A 21348-nucleotide genomic window follows, 5' to 3' on the forward strand; every position below is an offset into this window, starting at 1 on the left:
TTTCACGTTGCGTTTTTGGCCTCCCTTGCCGGGATACGTTGGTAACCAGTCAGAATCAGCTCTCAACTTATCCCTGCACGAAGAACTGGCCATTAAAAAAAAAGGGGGGCCTGCAGTTCTCCGTGCAGGGATAAGTGGGTAGCTGATAGTGACTGGTTACCAACGTATCCCGGCAAGGGAGGCCAAAAACACAATGTGAACACTCCTTTAAAGTGAAAGTCCCACCCCCAAACAGGCTGCTATGCTAGTAACATAGCCTACATCATTATTATTCTCCAGCTAAAAACTTATATATTATATATTATTACCCCAGTTCCCTCTCCGCAGTGCCGCACACCCGATGTCCCAACTGAGCCAGCCGCATATGTGTCAGCGAGAGAGGCGCGTATGTGTTCAACTCAGATCTGCGTCCTCTGGACGCAGATCTGAGTTGAAACAAACAGGACATACAATGACTGCTGCCGGCGCCAGGGGGCCCGGGCCCCCCCCCCATTTTTAAATTTGGCTGGGCCCCTGACGCCAGTAGCAGTAGTACTGGCCTATCAGCGGCCCTGTTAATAGCTATTAAAATTATATCCTGAGAGGGAGGGGCCAACACAGTGGTTAGCACTGCAGCCTTGCAGCGCTGGAGTCCTGGGTTCAAATCCTGCCAGGAGCAACATCTGCAAGGAGTTTGTATGTTCTCCCCGTGTTTGCATGGACCTCCTCCCATATTCCAAATACATATTGATAGGGAAAAAATGCACATTGTGAACCCTATATGGGAATCACAATCTACATAAAAAAAAAAAAAAAATGATATCATGGGGGAAAGGTGATATAAAAACATACATGCACCCCTTAATACATCTAAAGTGAGGGGATAATTATTATTAATTCAGTGAAAAATGTCACTACCCAATGCAATTGGACTATTTTGCCTGGCTCAAGTCTTAGTCTCTGGCTTTCCTTTTGTGCAACATGGATATCCAGTGCAAAAAATTGCTTTTCTTGTAATGCAATGCCACCCCTTCATGTTCTTCATCTTCTTTTATACGACTCCTTGTCAATGTATCGGACTTCTTTTTTGAGCTACATAAAGGACAGGTCCTGGATGTGGACTGATCACAGATTAGGAACATGGTAGAGCTTTTCTAAGAAGAATCTGACTCTTATTTATTGCTTCTTCCATATTAACACCTGGTCTATTCTTGCATACTGAGGTATGAACCCAGTGGCATAACTAGGAATGGCGGGGCCCCGTGGTGAACTTTTGACATGCCCCCCCCCCCCCCGACCGCATTCCTGCGCGCTCTATTATGTCCCTTAGTTGCCACTGCACACAGTATTATCCCCCATAGTGGCCCCTGCACACAGTATTATCCCCCATAGTGGCCCCTGCACACAGTATTATCCCCCATAGTGGCCCCTGCACACAGTATTATCCCCCATAGTGGCCCCTGCACACAGTATTATCCCCCATAGTGGCCCCTGCACACAGTATTGTCCCCCATAGTGGCCCCTGCACACAGTATTATGCTCCATAGTGGCCCCTGCACACAGTATTATCCCCCATAGTGGCCCCTGCACACAGTATTATTCCCCATAGTGATCCCTGCACACAGTATTATGCCCCATAGTGGCCCCTGCACACAGTATTATGCCCCATAGTGGCCCCTGCACACAGTATTATTTCCCTTAGTGGCCCCTGCACACAGTATTATGTTCCTTAGTGGCCCCTGCACACAGTAGTATGTCCCTTAGTAACTTCAGCCGGTAACGGCCTATTAAAAAAAAACAAAAAAACGTAGCAGTAGCGGCTGTCACCGGGCCCCCTAATGTCCTGGGCCCTGTGGCAGCTGCCTCTGCTGCCTCTATGGTAGTTATGCCCCTGTATGAACCTATAAGGAAGCTCTATTCCACTTCCATAACAGAAATGCCTGGATGTGACTATATCTTCCTTATAACATGTTGTAAAAAAGGACTTTGGCTTGACCTCTCGGTTGTTTATTCTGCATGCAAGGCATTGATAACTCACATATATCAGCAACCATGGATGATGCAGAACGGAGGAGGAAGATCAGAGATTTTACCTTTGACAGATGTAAAAGGGGCAACCAGGGATTTGAGAGAATCCTCCTGCAGCTGTTCGGATATGTCGGCCATGCAAAGTCGTCCTTTATAAACACTGTTAAGTGTGTGTGGTCCAACAGTGAGTACAAGAACTATGCAAATGCTGGGGATGATGATGGGAGCCGGACAACGGCAAGGGTGACTTACCCACTCACCGACAACATTGTCCTGGTGGACAACAGGGGCTGCGGAAAAATGAACGCTTATGAGACCGGAGAGATCTTCGCCCAACTTGGTAAGTGATCAATGTAAACAACTAGAAGTTATACTCTCGTTCCTTATAAGATGTCTCCTGGATATATTAATTGTACTTATTATTCCCAATGGGTTGTATTACAGTTCAGTGAGCAAACCAGGCTCAGTATGTGGACTATATTGTGTCAATAATGATCAAAGTAAAGGAGGACATATCTGTAATATAATATAGTAATGCGATGTCAATGATTGCTAACGTGAAAATCAGATAAACCACGGACAAAGAACATCCATTTTTTAAACTATATCCTTATAATTAGTACTGCGTTAGATCTGAGAAATACAGATGGCATCGATCCATAGACTTGGTATTGTGTGATTTTGCTGAACCACAGACCGAAATAGAGCATGTCCCCATTTTTTTCATTAATGAACTCAGGGTGCTGATGTCGGAGTTAGTACAAAACAATTAAAGATGGACAAACCTCTCAAGATTCATTTTGTGTTCGGGTTCAGTAGCTTGGATCTCCGATTTATTTCATATCCAAAAAGTTCATTATGAGCCAGACCTTAAATTGCCTTAAAACATAGTGTAGAACACTGTCAGGGCTCCTAGGGACCTATCTATAATACATAGTGTAGAACACTGTCAGGGCTCCTAGGAACCTATCTATAAAACATAGTGTAGAATACTGTCAGGACTCCTAGGAACCTATCTATAAGACATAGTGTAGAATACTGTCAGGGCTCCTAGGGACCTATCTATAAAACATAGTGTATGACACTGTCAGGGCTCCTAGGAACCCATCTATAAAACATAGTATAGAACACTGTCAGGGCTCCTAGGAAGCTATCTATAAAACATAGTGTAGAACTCTCTCAGGGCTCCTAGGAACCTATCTATAAAACATAGTGTAGAACACTGTCAGGGCTCCTAGGAAGCTATCTATAAAACATAGTGTAGAACACTGTCAGGGCTCCTAGGAAGCTAGCTATAAAACATAGTGTAGAACACTGTCAGGGCTCCTAGGAACCTATCTATAAGACATAGTGTAGAATACTGTCAGGGCTCCTAGGGACCTATCTATAAAACATAGTGTATAACACTGTCAGGGCTCCTAGGAACCTATCTATAATACATAGTGTAGAACACTGTCAGGGCTCCTAGGAACCTATCTATAAAACATAGTGTAGAATACTGTCAGGACTCCTAGGAACCTATCTATAAGACATAGTGTAGAATACTGTCAGGGCTCCTAGGGACCTATCTATAAAACATAGTGTATGACACTGTCAGGGCTCCTAGGAACCCATCTATAAAACATAGTATAGAACACTGTCAGGGCTCCTAGGAAGCTATCTATAAAACATAGTGTAGAACTCTCTCAGGGCTCCTAGGAACCTATCTATAAAACATAGTGTAGAACACTGTCAGGGCTCCTAGGAAGCTATCTATAAAACATAGTGTAGAACACTGTCAGGGCTCCTAGGAAGCTATCTATAAAACATAGTGTAGAACACTGTCAGGGCTCCTAGGAACCTATCTATAAGACATAGTGTAGAATACTGTCAGGGCTCCTAGGAACCCATCTATAAAACATAGTGTAGAATACTGTCAGGGCTCCTAGGAACCTATCTATAATACATAGTGTATGACACTGTCAGGGCTCCTAGGAACCTATCTATAAAACATAGTGTATGACACTGTCAGGGCTCCTAGGAACCCATCTATAAAACATAGTGTAGAACACTGTCAGGACTCCTAGGAACCTATCTATAAGACATAGTGTAGAATACTGTCAGGGCTCCTAGGGACCTATCTATAAAACATAGTGTAGAACACTGTCAGGGCTCCTAGGAACCCATCTATAAAACATAGTGTAGAATACTGTCAGGGCTCCTAGGGACCTATCTATAAGACATAGTGTAGAATACTGTCAGGGCTCCTAGGAACCCATCTATAAAACATAGTATAGAACTCTCTCAGGGCTCCTAGGAACCTATCTATAATACATAGTGTATGACACTGTCAGGGCTCCTAGGAACCTATCTATAAAACATAGTGTATGACACTGTCAGGGCTCCTAGGAACCCATCTATAAAACATAGTGTAGAACACTGTCAGGACTCCTAGGAACCTATCTATAAGACATAGTGTAGAATACTGTCAGGGCTCCTAGGAACCTATCTATAAAACATAGTGTAGAACACTGTCAGGGCTCCTAGGAACCCATCTATAAGACATAGTGTAGAATACTCTTAGGGCTCCTAGGAACCTATCTATAAAACATAGTGTAGAACACTGTCAGGGTTCCTAGGAACCTATCTATAAAACATAGTGTAGAACACTGTCAGGACCCCTAGGAACCTATCTATAAAACATAGTGTAGAACACTGTCAGGGTTCCTAGGAACCTATCTCTCCAATTTCTAGCTTTCTAAGGCAAGCACAACTGAAGTTATGGTTAGGTCCAAAATTTGACAAAAAAAAACATTGAAACTCACTTTCAATAACCTCTTTGGGTTTATTCACAGTGTCAGGCGCTCTCCTGCTGATGTCTGAAACTCTTCTGTGATGTCATCGGTCTGAGGATCACGACTAAGGCCTGTGATTGGACCATCAGTAGTAACATGGGCGTAACCCTAGTCACTACTGATGATCAATCAGAGACCACAGTGCGGAGCCAGAGCCTATGACATCACAGAAGAGTGCCAGATGATACTAATAATATAATATTACTGTATTATTCAGGTTTTTGACAGCCTTTCTTATGTTTCAGCAAACTTGTTGCCTCTGGACATATCAGTCGGGTGGACTACAGGATTTGAGCTAGCAGACAGGATTGTGGAAGCAGAACCTTATGTGAAAGCCTCAGATTTCATTATCCCTATATTTGTGTACAGGTAAGAGGTGAACATTTCTGATCAATGTACAATCCTGATAAAAATGATCCTGTGATAAAAAAAAGTCTGACACCCAGACAATTTAGATCCCATTCGTTTAAATGGCAGGAGATCTGCAGTAGCCTGGTCTGGCCACTAAACAGAGAACAGTGTTGTCTGCTTCCTGCTCCATTCTCTGTGTTTCAGCTTCTAAGAACAGTTGAATGGTGGGAATCCCAGGTGTTAGACCTCTGCCAATCTAATATTGATGGTCTATCCTTAGGGTAGGCCATTAATATTTTTAGCCTGCAAAATCTCTAAAAAAGAATATCCTAAGTGGCATTGACACTGTATTCAATGTCAAAAAACATTGAAGACAGTGGACCTCAGGCTAGTCTGGAGAAGCAAGGAGAGGAGGGGGTAAAAGCCAAGTCATATTAACCAATACTGGATCAATTAAAGGGATTCTACCATTAAAACACTTTTTTTTCCTGGTTAACAGGTAGGATTATTCTTTTTTTTTTTTTTTTTTTTTTTAAATGTAGATTGTAAGCCCACATAGAGCTCACAATGTACATTTCTCCCTATCAGTATGTCTTTGGAATATGGGATGGAAATCCATGCAAACACGGGGAGAAAATACAAACTCCTTGCAGATGGTTTTTTGTCCTTGGCGGGATTTGAACAGCAGGACTCCAGCGCTGCAAGGCTGCAGTGCTAACCACTGAGCCACCGTGTGGCCCCTGGATTATTCTTCTCCTACCTTTAGATGTCTTCTCCGCGCCGCCGTTCAGTAGAAATGCCGGTTTTCGTCGGTATGCAAATGAGATCTCTCGCAGCACTGGGAGGCGGGCCCCAGTGCTCAAATAGCACTGGGGCGTCCCCAATGCTGCGAGAGAACTCTCCAGCGCCGCCTCCATCTTCTTCAGGAACGTCCTCTTCACGCGTCTTCTTCCAGTGCAGGTGGTGAAACTAGTAGGACTCGGCCGACTGCACATGCACGTGGCCACAAGAAAAATGGCCGCTTACACAGTAAATAAGCGGCCATTTTCTTGTGGCATGTGGGCATGCGCAGTCGGCTCTGCCTGAGGCCTACTAGTTTCACCGCCTGTGCCGGAAGAAGACGCGTGAAGAGGATGTTCCTGAAGAAGATGGAGGCGGTGCTGGAGATTTCTCTCTCAGCATTGGGCCCGCCCCAGTGCTGCAAGAAAACTCATTTGCATGCCGAAGAAAAGCGGGATTTCTACAGAATGGCAACGTGGAGAAGACATCTAAAGGTAGAAGAAGAAGAGCCTTTCTTAAGGCTATTCCAACGTGTCAACCAGAAAAAAAAGTGTTTTAATGGTAGAATCCCTTTAAGCTATTTTTTTAATCACATACAAAGGGCCCCACAGAAAGCAGGTACATGCTGAGTATGAAATTTATTATGGAATTTTACAATCAGAAACAGTAGTAATGTTTTGGTTGCTAACTGTTGTGTAATAATATAACCAGACACGGCTATATAATATGCGAAAGGATAATCCAATAGACACCGCACAAGTAAATCACATACTGGCATAGCAACCTATGCAGTCTAACTATAAATACTTGGATTGAATTCATAGAATTTTTCTTTTTAATTATATTTTTTTGTTATTCAGGGTGACAAACCTTCCAACTCCTGAGCTAAAGGAAGAGCTAAGAGAAATATTTCAAACTGCAACAAAACTAACAAGTAAGTGGCCCCTGTATATACTGTATAGGATCTATATGTACTTAGCATAGTTGGGAAGCTCCTTATCAATTCCAAAAAGATAGAAAGGAAACACTGGCTTTATCAGGAACGTTTCTCCACTGGGTTTCCTACTTGGTCCATCTGCATTTCCACCATCCACCGACAAGCATAGGCAGTTCCCACAATTTGTCTCAAGACACAGCTGATGCCTTCATTACACCATCTGTCTCTGTCCGCACCATATACAGATGCTTAGAAGAAGGAAATTCTGTGCCATTGAAAGTCAACCACCATTGCCATTGTTTGCAGTGGTGTTGTGAATGAGAAGCCTGGCCTGGTATACACTGGAACCGTACCATCTTTAGCGATGAATCCAGGTTTTGTGTAGTCAGGTTCAAGTGGCCTCGTGGTGAGTGCTTCAATAGTTCCTTTGCTGTGGAGCAACAGAATGCCCCAACCGCTAGTGTGATGATGTGGGGAGACATCACATAGGACACTCAGTCACCCACCATAGTAATATGAGAACAATAAAAAATGAGTGATTTGTACAGGACATCCTGCAACCACATGTGGGGGGATTACAACACCTTCCATGTCCTGGCTAGTCACCAGATTTATCACCAGTCCAGCATTTATGGGACCAGCTGGGACCACATACAAGTGTGCAGGATCTACATGCCCAACTGTAAATTCTGTAGACAAATGTGCCGTAGGATACCATACATAACCTGTATACCTGCTTGCCCAAAAATATCTCATTTTGTATCCGACAGGGTCCTAGAGTCTCTACTCATTTGTACAGACACAACGAGAAAGCTTCAGGATAGGGCAACAGCAAATTCTTTTGTCAATGGGTGTATTTTTGGTGTTGGTGACTGAGGACCTAGAAATAAGTGAACCTCCCAAAATTTGTTTGAATTGGCAGATTTAATTTGCCGAGAATAAATTTGGTTTGAGTTGAAAGTACTTGGATAACCTTAAAAAGTTGTTTATTGGACTTTTTGGCACATGGTGTATTACCTTACGTCCAAAAAAACAGTAAAAAAAAGTTCAATAGTAACTTTAGGTAATTGGTCTACTTTCAATGACCAAGAATAACGAAATGGTCTAAACCAGTCAATGATGGTTGCGATCAATTTACATTTGACTGGTTTAGATCATGTGGTCCTAATGAATGTTTGTTGTTGACCTACTTTCCAAGAATGAGAGTAACCCAGACCACATTACAACAATGTAACAATTGTAAGTTGATCACAACTGTCATTGGCTGGTTTAGACTATGTGATCTGGTTTGCTCTTGATCATTCGAAGTAGGTTGTTGACTTTCTGAATTCAATGACCAAACCTAACAGTGACATTTTCAGAATCATTTGAAACAAATCTCAAATGTTAGAGATTCCAGTCAGCTGCAAGTGTTTGTGGACAGGAGTTTTGATAATATAAGGCCCCGTTCATATCTGGGTTCGGTATTCCATTCAGAAAGTCCGCTTGGGGACCCCCCCGAACAGAATACCAAACGCATTAAAAAGCGGTGAGCAATGTAACTACACGGATCCCATAGGCTATAATGGGGTCCGTGGATTTTCCCACGTGCACGCATGTCCTATTATGGAGGTGCATTAACCACATGTATGACAATGGAGGACTTCACTGACTTATATGCAGAACTGCAGCTCAGGTATCGAAAATTTGCACATTAGATTAACAGCCCAAGATGGATTTTGGCTGATTTTCTCATCTGTAAATGCAATGATTAGAGATGAGCGAACACTGTTCGGATCAGCCGATCCGAACAGCACGCACCCATAGAAATGAATGGAAGCACCTGTGACACCGGCTGCCGGCAAAGTCAGCGTCACAGGTGCTTCCATTCATTTCTATGGGAGCGTGCTGTTTGGATCAGCTGATCTGAACAGTGTTCGCTCATCTCTAGCAATGATGAATAGTAATCCAATCATGAAAAGTTTTCACGTTTCTTTCCTTCCAGAGGTTGTCCCCATTGTTGTCCTCACTCAAAGAAATCACTGGAATTTTATAGAAGCTGAAACTATGTTTCGGGACATTGGAGCCGAGAAGATTTTTGACCTTGAGAATTACACAGACAAAAGTCCACATAGAGTAATGGAAACTCATAAGAAGGTCATCCAATTTCTACATGAAGTCATCCATTATGCTGAGTTCCAAGCCAACTACCCCAGGGACGCGGATGAGGAAATGATTGCTCGGAAGCAGTTTGTCCTGAAGTATATTCATAACAGGGAACTGATAGCTCAGAGGGAAAACCTAGACAGACTGAGAGACATGGAGAAAACTAAGTCAGAGCAAGCCTTCAGATGGAGGCTAAAAGAGCTGGAAAAAGAGATAGAAATGAGTAGAAAATTACATCAAGAAAGAATGGAGAAACTGCAACAAGACTATGAAAGGCTGAGATTACAGGATCAGTATGAACATGAACAAAGAATGAAGAAGCCGAAGAATGGAAAGACAAAATGGAAGTCATTGAAAAGGAGCTTAACTATAAAAAAGAAGCCCAAAGAGTAGACCATCAAACAGCGCACATACAAACATCAAATAAGGGCTACAAGTGGATACATTCCTGAACAAACAACTAAGGCTGAGGCCCCACGTTGCAGAAAAACAGCTTTTTTTGTTGAAGATTTTACTGCATTTTTTTTTTAGCCAAAGCCAAGATTGGATTGAGCAGAAGGCAGAAGTATAAGAACTTCCTGTATATTTCCCATTCCTCCCATTCCCATTCTTGGCTTTGTCTCAAAAAAACACAGCAAATTCTGCAACAACAACAAAAACTGTGTTTCTACAACGTGGGTCTCAGTCATAGACTGAGTTCGCACGGGATATTTTGGACAGGATCATGAGGCCGTATCCGCCTCAAAATCCTGACCAAAAAGACGGCTCCCATTGACCAAAAAGAACAGACATGCTCATTCTTCAGGCGGAGTTGCCTCGCGATTCCGTCTGAAGACACTCCCTCCTCCCAACTAGGCCCATTCATTTGGGCCTAATCCGGAGTGGAGTGCACTGCACCGGCATCCAGTCCCAGCTACCCGTATTTTGGATCGGAACCTGATGTGGCCTCCGCCTCAGGTTCCGGACCAAAAAACACTGTGTGAACCCGGCCTTAGGGGGAGTTCACACAGAGTTACGTGGCACGTAGACGCTGCGGGACCCTTTGCGGGCCGTACACGCTCCCATTGATTTCAATGGGAGTGGGGATCGTATGCGCTGCGCTAGTTTGCGGCCGTGAATAAATGCACAGCCGCAAACTAGCGCGGCACATACGATCCCCACTCCCATTGAAATCAATGGGAGCGTGTACGGCCCGCAAAGGGTCCCGCAGCGTCAACGTGCCACATCACGAGGCACGTAACTCCGTGTGAGCTCCCCCTAACAGAGGAAATACACTACAACTTCTCATCCAGATCATTAATATTTAACGCTTAGTGATTTCAAAAATGTAAAAAAAAAAATGGGAAAAAAATGCAAATGTTATTTCTGTACATGATAAACGTGTTCCTTGATTTATGCATCTGAATGGGGTTTGTAAAAATCCTCCAGAAAAATTTATATGTATGAACCAAACTGTTCTGGTGTAGCATTAATAATAATAATAAGGTACTATTCCGTTATCGGGCCAGCAGCAGCGCAGTTCAGCAGCAGCTTTCGGGACAGCAGTTCAGCAGCGGGAATTACAATGACATCCGAGGACTGCTGGCCCGATGCTTGTGCCCAGTAACCAGTACATCGATGACCCCCCTCCCCCATCCTTCTCCTCCTGCCAGTGCTGCCCCCCAGCTCTCCTTACATCTTCCCCGTACCCTCTCCCCGCCACACGACTAGGCCTCACCTCAGCGCTAGTACCGAGACCGAAAGGAAAGACACCGGGGCTCAATCCAGGCCCTGACAAGAAACACGCCGACTATAGGAACGGTGAGCTACAGCGAGCCGGAGGGACAAACTTTCTGCAGCGTCCGGCGGCTATCTAGTAGCATTCATTGCTCAAGATTTACGGTGAGGCCTATTACAGGGAGAGGGTACGGGGCAGATGTAAGAAGAGCTGGGGGGCAGCACTGGAAGGAAGAGGAGGATGAGGGCATCGATCGATGTACTGCCTACTACACACAAGCACGGCCTCTATCATTGGGCCAGCATCGGCTTAGTCATGTGGCGGGGAGAGGGTACGGGGTAGATGTAAGGAGAGCTGGGGGGCAGCACTGGAAGGAGGAGGAGATGGAGGGGGGGTCATTGATGTACTGGCTACTGGGCACAAGCATCGGGCCAGCAGTCCTCGGATGTCATTGTAATTCCCGCTGCTGAACTGAACTGCTGTCCCGAAAGCTGGTGCTGAAATGCGCTGCTGCTGGCCCGATAACGGAATAGTACCAATAATTGTATGATAATCCTTGAGCTGCAGATGATTGAATTGGCCATTCGGCCATTCGTTGAAAATGACAGATAATTGAATCTCCCAAGATTTGTTTTAGATCAGATTTCCTCAAAAGGAACTCCGTTCCCTTTGAGAGTAATGATTGAGAGTAACCTATATCACTTAGTCTAAAATCTTTTGAAAGTAGGTCAATGGCTACAAGTAACCCAGACCACACTAACCAGTCAATGACTGCCATAAGATATCATTGGTTGGTTTCAATCACGTGGTCCAGGTTACTCGGAATCATCGGCCTACTCTCAAACGTAGGTAAATGACTTTGAGTAAGTTCCCAACCTAGACCAATAATTGTTGGGTTATCCGTACACCAGAAATTGAAATTTGTGAATTTGATCTCTGTGAAAATTGAGAATTCAGTTTTGGAAATTCGTCATGAATTTGGTTCATTCTGAAATATTTGCTCATTTCTGTTGGTGCTTGGTAAGGGTCCCATGGTTAAGTTGTTTGTGCAAGGGCTCAGCTATAAGGGGTGCAGAAGTATCAGTCATTACCGGGGGCCTAGAGGCCGGGGGGGGGGCAAAGGCCTCATTACAGTATAATAAGACACTAGTTTTACAGCAGATTGTAAGAGGGGCCTCTGCTACAGATTTAGCATCAGGTGTGCTAGTTACGCCTCTGTGTGGCTCCAGACCATTCTCAGTAGGGTGACAGGAACAGTTCATATAGATGAGTAATAGACTGAAGATTTAATTGTACTTTTATATCATACTGTACTTACTGTAACTTTATACATACAGATATAATAAATCCTGTCTCCAGTGTCTGCCTCATGTCTCATGCTGAAATATTGGAGGGTGATTTTTAGTTTGGGATAGTATTACCAGCTGTGAACTATCATGTGGATATCCCTACTTTTCCCCGAAACATAACCTACTGCTCTCATAGGTGAGAAGATTTTGTTGCACGGATATGATTCTATACAATTATTAATAGGTCATATGACATCTGATAAAGTATAATGGGCACAGCAGTCAACTACACCAAAAGATGATTAAATGCCATCCATTACTAACCCACCCAAGGACTAGGCAGCTGGATCCCCACCAGTGGCATAACTAGGAATGGCGGGGTTCCGTGGCGAAGTTTTGACATGCCCCCCCCCCCCCCCCCCCGACCGACACTGACGCCGAAAACCTCGACGACCCCCTCCTATGCATTCCTGCGCACTCTTTTATGCCCCATAGTGGCCCCTTCACACAGTATTATCCCCCATAGTGACCCCTGCACACAGTATTATGTCCCTTAGTGGCCCCTAAACACAGTATTATGACTATGAAGTCTTCCTTCTTTCTTCTTCTCTTCCTTAGCTGCTATGGACTCCTTGTATATCTTCTCTTCTCAGCATATGTGTGCCTACATCTGTAATATATTACTGAGTATTATCCTGTATCTGTATTACTATGCTGCTGTAACATGCTGAAATTTCCCCACTGTGGGACTATTAAAGGATTATCTTATCTTATCCCCCATAGTGGCCCCTGCACACAGAATTATGTCCCACTGTGGACACCAATAAACAATTATTATACTCTGGGGTCTTTTCAGACAGCGATAGTGATAGCTGCGGTAGCGGCTGTCACCGGGCCCCTAATGTCCCGGGCCCTGTGGCAGCTGCCTCTGCTGCTATGGCGGTAGTTACACCACTGATCCCCACTAACTGTGTCTGTAGTGTATTGGCCTTCAATGAACTTCTTTCCATTCCACATATTCAAGTTTACTAGGCAAGGATAAACCGGTCCCAGGGTGTCTGAAATAACAGCTAACAGCAATAATTCTAGCTGAAAAAGCTCTAAAATACCCTGTCAGATATACTGGCAAACAGGTTTTAGGAAATAACTGTCAAAAAAAAAATCTTGCCATTCCTATTATTCTTAGAACTGTTCTCCATACTAGTCTTTCTTCTCTAATTCTATAAGCTATGCTCCAGACTAGTTGTCAGCCTAGAATTCTATAAACTGTGCTCCACTAGTCCTCCTCATATAACTCTATAGACTATGCTCCACTAGTCCTCCTCATATAACTCTATAGACTATGCTCCAGACTAGTCCTCCTCATATAACTCTATAGACTATGCTCCAGATTAGTCCTCCTCATATAACTCTATAGACTATGCTCCAGACTAGTCCTCCTCATATAACTCTATAGACTATGCTCCAGACTAGTCCTCCTCATATAACGCTATAGACTATGCTCAGACTAGTCCTGCTCCTATAATTCTATAAACTTGCTCCACTAGTCCTCCTCTTATCATTCTATAAACTGTTCTCCATACTAGTCTTTCCTCTCTAATTCTATAATCTGGGCTCCACTAGTTTTCCTCATATAATTCTATAAACTGTATTCTACTAGTCTTCCTCCAATCCTATCCTACTAACATTGTAAATGTGAAAGTTTGTGTGTTCGTTCCTCAAACACGCAAAAATGGCTGAACGTATTTGAATGAAATTCGGCACACAGATAGATTATAACCTCGATTAAAACATAGGCTACTTTTTATTCCTGTAAATGACATGGCTTCACGACTGTTATGAATTTAGGTTCACATACTATATTAAACAGCTCTTAGCAGCAGCCTTATTTTAGTCAGGGCTGTTATCTCTCTGTGTAGACACAAGCTAACCCTCAGTGTGTAGATACCTTTGCATATTATCTGATCTTCATCAGTGATGACAAACATGGGCAAACACCTTTAATCCAAATTGGCAGTTTACCAATTTTAAACAAGCCTGGAAAAATAGAATCTAATTTGTCACAAACAACGGCAGCTATGAAGTTAACCAGAAGTCACAGAGATCTTAAGCGCAGTTGAGGGGGATCATCAACGTCAACAACACACTCATTATATTACGTCTCAGCGAGCTGCTGAGATGCCAAGACAATCTCAGGCACAGTGCAAGAACCAAGTTCAGCGTCAGGCCAGCTTGAGAACTGCCGGAGCACGCGGATCATCAACGCCAACAACACACTCATTATATGGTGTCCCAGTGAGCTGCTGAGATGCCAGAACAATCACGGGCACAGCACCAGGAACGAGTTCAGCGGCAGGCCAGCTTGACAGCTGCCAAAATACCGGACCAGGCGGATCATCAACACCAACAATATGCTCATTAAATGGCTTCCCAGCGAGGTGCTGAGATGCTGGAACAATCCCAGACACAGTTTCAAGAACCAAGTTTGGCGGCAGGCCAGCTTGAGAGCTGGTGGAGCATGCCGATCATCAACGTCAACAACACGCTCATTTTATGGCGTCCCAGTGAGCTGCTGAGATGCCAGAACAATCACGGGCACCACGCCAGGAATGAGTTCAGCAGTAGGCCAGCTTGACAGCTGCTGAAATGTGAGATCAGGCGGATCATCAACACCAACAACACACTCATTATATGATGTTCCAGCGAGGTGCTGAGATGTCAGAAAAATGCCAGGCACAGTGCGAGAAACAAGTTCAGCGGCAGGCCAACTTGAGAGCTGCCAAAACGCTGGAGCATGCGGATCATCACCGCCAAGAACACGCTCATTAATATGGTGTCTCAGCAAGCTGCTTTGATGCCGGAACAATCACAGGCACGGTGTGAGGAACAAGTTCAGCAGCAGGACAGCTTAACAGCTAATGAAATGCCGGAGCAGGCAAACCATCGACAGCACCAATTTGCTAAATATAGGTGGATCATCACGCCAACAACCCGCAGACGAAGTCGCAGGCAGAGGTTAGTAATTTTATAAACCATGCTCCAGACTAGTCCTCCTATAATTCTGTAAACCGTGCCCCACTAGTCCTCTTCGTATTATTCTATTCTATATAAACTGTGCTTCACTAGTCCTCCAATAATTCTATCAACTATACTCCGCTATATTCTTTCTCTTATAATCTTATAAACAATACTATAGATTAGTCGCCCTCCTATCATTCTATAGACTATGTTCTAAACTAGTCATTCTCATCTAATTCTATAAACGATGTGCCATATTAGTCCTCCTATAATTCTATAAACTGTATTCCAGACTAGTCCACCTTCTATCATTTTATAAACTGTGTTGCAGACTAATCCTCTTTCTCACATAATTCTACAAACAATGATCCAGACTAGAGATGAGCGAGTACTGTTCGGATCAGCCGATCCGAACAGCACGCTCGCATAGAAATGAATGGACGTAGCTGGCACGCGGGGGGTTAAGCGGCCGGCCGGCGTCAAAGCGGAAGTACCAGGTGCATCCATTCATTTCTATGGTGCGTGCTGTTTGGATCGGCTGATCTGAACAGTACTCGCTGATCTCTAATCCAGACTAGTCCTCCTCCTATAATTCAATAAACTGTTCTCCATGCTACTTATCCTCTCCTATAATTCTATAAACTATGCTCCAGACTAGTCCTCCTCAGCGGTGTAACAAGTGTCTTGTGGGCCCAAGTGCAAACTTTTGTCCCCTGGGTTAGTAACTAGAGTTTATGCGAATAGTATTTGAAACATAATTTTGAATACCTCACTCCCATAGGAATGAATGGGAGCGGGCGAACAGCAAGGGGTTAAGCACCGGCAGCCAGCGCCGGCCGCTCCCATTCATTCCTATGGAGCGAGATATTCCAAACTGCAGTTTCGAATACTATTCGCTCATCTCTCTTAGCAACTATTGAAAAGGGGTCCAGTGACATGCCGGGGCCCCTTTTCATTTACAACATGTATAGCGGTCGGGGAACCAGGTTTTCTCCAAACGCTGTCATCGAGGTACCAGGCCATCTCCAGCTGGCCACGGGCCTTGTACATTGCCAGGCCCGTTAGCTGTCGCACTTCATGCGACCACGATCATTACGCCACTGGTCATCCTCCTATAGTTCTCCTGTGACCTCTCCACTAGAGATGAGCGAGTAGTTAAATACTCGATATTCGTTTCAAGTAGCCCCTCAATATTCGACTACTCGAATCGAATATCGAATCTTATTATAGTCTATGGGGGGAAAAATGCTCATTTCAGGGGTTGGCAACATTCGATCAAATTGAACTTACCAAGTCCACGAGTGAGGGTCGGGCTGGATCCTCCGAGAAGTCTTCTCCGTGCAGCGTCCCCGCTTACAGTCAAAGCGGCCATTTTCTTGTAGCGCAGGCATGCACAGTTGGCTCTGCCCAGTCCCGATGCCTGGCAGAGTGAATTCAGAGCCAGAAGACGCCGCGGGGAAGCTGCATGGAGAAGACTTCTAAAGGTAGGAGAAGAACCAGCGTTGATTGGACGACTGTATAGCATTCGGCCAATCGACGCTGGTTCTGCATCAAATTTTTCCATTCGAATAGTGAGTAGTATTCGATCAAGTACGAGTATTTCGAATACCGTAGTATTCCATCAAATACCTACTCGATCGAGTACTACTCGCTCACCTCTACTCTCCACCCATCCCCCGCGATTGGCTGAAAGGCTGTCAGATGACGCCAGAAGCCCACCTAGGTGACACAGACCATGCAATCCTCCTCTATGATCTTCTACCTCATGTTACATACAATGGCGGCTTTCACAGTCTCATCCAAGGCAAATCACAAAAGTTTTGGTTTAGTTAGTTTTGAAAGATTCATGTCCCAACAACTTTGCTGGTATCTAATCATTATGCTTTCTTTGTTGTACTGTAATGTCACAGTATACAACATGTCGTGTTATGCCTCTCCTATGACATCACTGTATATGTTATCCCTGTCCTGTGACATCACTAGTTGTAAGAATCTTGATGATACCTTTCCTATGACATTACTGTATACCCATACTGTATTACTGTATACTGTATACCCTGTATTGTGACGTAACTATTGGTATAATTGTGGATTAGACCTGTCCTGTGACATCGCTGTGTGTATTAGGAAACCAATATAGCCATAAGCTTGTTATGTTCTGGGCTCGCTGGGGCGTCTTGGTTACTTCTTGTTATGCCCTTGTTTGTGCCCTCGATAAGGAAAACCGTAAAACATAATAATAATTCCACCTCCCGGGGATTTTCCAGCTATCGTCTATTTACTAATCAGTAACTTTTCTGAGAAAGTGCAATAAAATAGGACTTCGAGTCCTTGTGATACTCACAACTCCAGGGACAGCCATGGACGCTGACAGGCTGAGGCATAAAATTAATACATTTTCTTTTCACAGCGGTAAGGATGGCGGTCAGGGATTTAGGCGCGTACTCATTCAGCTATTTGGCCTGTTGGGTCACGGTAAGTCATCCTTCATCAACAGCTGCTTGTACGTCTGGGAAGATGGCGACTACAAGAACTGGGCGGAGGCTGCTGCTAAAGATGGAGGATGCACTATTAACAGACTTACCTATCCGCTCACAAGGAACATCACCTTGGTCGACAACCGAGGGTACGCCAAACTGGGAAGCTACGAATCTGGAGAAATATTTGCTCAGCTGGGTAAGTGCCAGGGGTCGGGAGGTTGGGTTGTCAATAATTATCAACGATGATGAATCATGATGATGGGAACAGGTTTCTTTCTATTACTGCAGTAACAATTGTTATTATTTTATTTTAATTTATATTTTTTGTAATTTATTGTTATTATTATCATTATTATTAATACAATAACATAACAAAAAACAAAAATCCCATCCCCAGATAGAAGTGTAGGATTGCTCATCTTACAAGTGTGGTCTGATTAGACATTAGGTCTTTCCACAAGAGGGCGTAAAAGTGCTTCTCTATAAAAAGACTTTCGGAGGCTACTTTTGGGTAGTGTACCTCTTGGTGAATGATCACTGACGGCTAAACATACCTCTATGATGCAAATTAAGACATTTTGTCCAGATGACAAACTTTGAGAGGGGGCACAACATTTAATTGAGAGAAGCAGGATGGTCATTTTGTCCCAGGTTTTAGGAGTTGTTGGATGTAGTGGTTACGTGAAAGCACACACATGGACTAGGCAGACCACCAGTAGAGGGGATTGGTTTTGTCCATGAACAATTCCACAGATTCCTTGCCTACCATACACACACGGGTGGTGCCTTCATTACACAGTTTAGAACCCATTACATGCCTTGTCATTGATGGAAAGCAAGTAACAACCATGACCTTTGTTTGTATTAGCATTGTGAACAAGAAACCACAACTGGAACTGGAACCACATCATCTTTAGGTTCTATTTAGGATCTGATAGAGTATGGAGGCCTCATGTCGGGAGCTTCAATCCTGCTTTTGCTGTGGGGTGACACACTACTCCAGCTACAAGAGGGATGATCTAGGGAGCCATCACATACAATAGTTGATCACCCCTAGTAGTGTTTTGAGGGCCACTAATAGCTCAGTGATATGTGCAGGACATCCTGCCACCACATGTGTTGTCTCTAATGGCAGGGTGGACAACTACTGGAGTGATCATCTGGGGAGCAATCACATATGACAGTCTCAACCTGGTAGTGATATGATGGACTCCAATAGCTCAGTCCTATGTACAAAACATCTTGCCGTCACATATGTTGTCTCTCTTGGTAAGCCAGACAAATGGCATTTTTAAGCAGGATAATGCTCACCCACACACTATTATTATTATTATTATTATTATTATTATTATTATTATTTTCTTCTTCTTACTAATACTTCTTCAATTACTATTGTTCTACCATTATTGTTGTTTATTGGTTTACAGGTAATTTGCTTCCTCTGGGTAACACAGTTGAATGGAGCAAAGGATTTGGACTCGTAGAGAGAATTGTCCGGGCAGAAAATAATATTGAAAGTTCAGATTTCATTGTCCCAGTCTTTGTCTACAGGTAATGTCTTAAAAAAGGAAAGTAATGAGAAATCCACTGATTGGCATTTTACCTAACCTACAAGGGTAGTGAACGGGATATGGACCACCCTATTTCTCTTTAAGGCCGAGGGCCCACATTACGAAAACGCTGCGTTTTACAGTACCTGCAAAGTGGATGGAATTCTGGTTAATCCCATCCACTCATTGCAGAAAAAAATCCACAGCGGAAAAGCTGCATTTTCAAAAATGTTCCTGTTTTTACTCTGAAAGAGGAGATGCTCTTGACTTCAAATTTAATCAAAATAAAGTAGATTTATAGACATGATTTGCCATGATGATATTCATTAGACTGATTTCTTCTTTGATAGTGTGAAGACAGGCATCAACCCTTCTGAGGCTGATGAGATAAAACACTTACTATCTACTGCTGAAAAACTTACTGGTAAGCATTCATTTCCTTTCCATCTATGTGTCATGGAGATTTTGTCACCACAGTTTACATGTAAACATAGTCTAAATGCCTAGAAGTTCTAGACATCCATGCAATGACCACCCAATGGCCATCTTAGAATAATGCCTATCTGTTTCCTTCTTAGGGATTTACCCGCTTGTTGTTCTCACTTACAAGACAAGTGGAAGTCTGACTGAGACCATGGCAGCATTCAGGAACATGGGAGCTGAAAAGATATTTTCTTTTGAAAACTACACCCAGAAAGATTTTATAAAAACCAGAGGAAGACACGAGGAGGTTCTGAAGTTCTTATTTGAAGTTACTGAAGAAGTGATATTCCGAATTGACCATTCTCGAGATCCAAAGAAAGAAATGAAAGAACGGAAGCAATTTGTGCTGAATTATGTGCACGACCTGGAGAAGATGCTACAGCAGGAGAAGCTGGACAGAGAGAGGATTCTGGAGAAGACCCGTCAAATGATACAAATAAAGAACCAACAGGAGGCACTAGAGAGGCAGAAAGAGAAAGAGAAGAGGGAGATGGACCAAGAACTATTGAGGAGACAAGAAGAACTTGAAAGGATGAAGCTTGCTGACCAGGCCAAACATGAGGACGAAATCAGGGCCCAAAAAGCAAACCATGGAAAAGGAAAATTTAGTCGTTTATTTCGCTAGACACGAGAGAGCTAGATCACGCAATAGTCCAGGACCTTTGTTTCAAGCAGAATTTGGCTTTGCTGAACGTTTTCCTGTTTTTGTGTAATCTCCGTAGGACATTGGTGTGACCAAACCTTACGTCTGAGGCCCCACGTAGCGGGCCACGGTAAAAAAGCACTGCTGGAAAAACCATGGCGGAAACGCATTACGATTTTTCCCTTAAAGTCCACAGAGATTTCTTCTGTGGACTTTCTGTTTCAATTATACCTATATGGAAACCGCTGGTGGTTCTATAGGTATGATCAACAAGCTGTGATTTCCAAAAACGTGATGGTTTTGGAAATCACAGCATTTCCGTTGCGCATATCTCTCTGCAGTGCATTTCATAGCATTCACTAGAATCCCATCCACTTTGCAGGGATCGTAAAACCGCAGCGTTCCCACTGCAGCCAAACCACAGCATTTACGCCACCTTGGGCACCGGCCATTAACCATGTGCCAAACCATGATAAAGTAGGTGCCACTTCTTGTAATAATGATGCTGTATTAGTTTGCACAACACTTAAACCTATCAAAATAGTATTTAATTATTATATTAATAAAAAAAGTCATAATAATAGAATATGGAAGCCAAGAGACACATCCATGATCTACCTCCAGTGTATATCCATTACATCAGGAATGAAGAGATTCAAGTGATGTCATTCCCAATGTCCATCAATAAAACTCTGCAGACATTTGTTTGATACTTGGTGTGTGTTGTGATTTTTTCATAGATGTTAATATTGTTGTCGTTGATACTGAGAATGTCTATAGACAGTGGTGAATGGTCTCCCACTACTGCCCTTGGCAATGTCACTTTATGGCCTTGTATTCGGGCTTTAGACTTTGCATCACACTAGGCACTGTACAGTCAGAAGTTGGCCATGTTCAACTCTTTAGCTGATATTGGTACAAGTAATAACCTTTATTCACCAAATAGATATATTGAAAGAGATAATATATTAGCAAGGGGACACAATGAAGGTAAAGTATCTGATGTCTTAAAGAGGACCATTCACCATCTGGGGCACATGTGATTTAATACACCGCTAGAAAGCAGACAGGGCGCTGAATTCAGGGCACTATCGGCTTTCCCGTTCTGTGCCCC

General features: G+C 43.5%; 2 protein-coding genes across 2 annotated transcripts; both read left to right on the top strand.

The window, feature by feature from the left end:
• The first annotated feature begins 2031 nt into the window (after window positions 1-2031).
• LOC142216758 (uncharacterized) lies at window positions 2032-9969 on the top strand. Its single transcript, XM_075284790.1, has 4 exons — window positions 2032-2347; window positions 5087-5210; window positions 6833-6906; window positions 8894-9969. The coding sequence occupies exons 1-4, from the start codon at window positions 2032-2034 to the stop codon at window positions 9445-9447; spliced, it is 1068 nt and encodes a 355-aa protein (XP_075140891.1). The 3' UTR covers window positions 9448-9969.
• Window positions 9970-17434: 7465 nt separating this feature from the next.
• Window positions 17435-20927, top strand: LOC142216304 (uncharacterized). The gene is made up of 4 exons (XM_075284045.1): window positions 17435-17754; window positions 18986-19109; window positions 19459-19532; window positions 19687-20927. Exons 1-4 carry the CDS (start codon window positions 17439-17441, stop codon window positions 20214-20216), a joined length of 1044 nt encoding a protein of 347 aa, XP_075140146.1. The 5' UTR covers window positions 17435-17438; the 3' UTR covers window positions 20217-20927.
• Window positions 20928-21348: the final 421 nt, after the last annotated feature.

This window comes from Leptodactylus fuscus, chromosome 8 (assembly GCF_031893055.1).
Source record: "Leptodactylus fuscus isolate aLepFus1 chromosome 8, aLepFus1.hap2, whole genome shotgun sequence".
NCBI classification, from domain to species: domain Eukaryota; kingdom Metazoa; phylum Chordata; class Amphibia; order Anura; family Leptodactylidae; genus Leptodactylus; species Leptodactylus fuscus.

Bases quoted from the DNA above. Each gene is read 5' to 3' on its own strand.
- LOC142216304 (XM_075284045.1), top strand. From the start codon at position 17,439: ATGGACGCTGACAGGCTGAGGCATAAAATTAATACATTTTCTTTTCAC. The intron at 19,110-19,458 runs GTAATGTCTTAA...CTTCTTTGATAG, and splicing joins GTCCCAGTCTTTGTCTACAG to TGTGAAGACAGGCATCAACC. The intron at 19,533-19,686 runs GTAAGCATTCAT...TTTCCTTCTTAG, and splicing joins TACTGCTGAAAAACTTACTG to GGATTTACCCGCTTGTTGTT.
- LOC142216758 (XM_075284790.1), top strand. From the start codon at position 2,032: ATGGATGATGCAGAACGGAGGAGGAAGATCAGAGATTTTACCTTTGAC. The intron at 2,348-5,086 runs GTAAGTGATCAA...CTTATGTTTCAG, and splicing joins AGAGATCTTCGCCCAACTTG to CAAACTTGTTGCCTCTGGAC. The intron at 5,211-6,832 runs GTAAGAGGTGAA...TTTGTTATTCAG, and splicing joins ATCCCTATATTTGTGTACAG to GGTGACAAACCTTCCAACTC.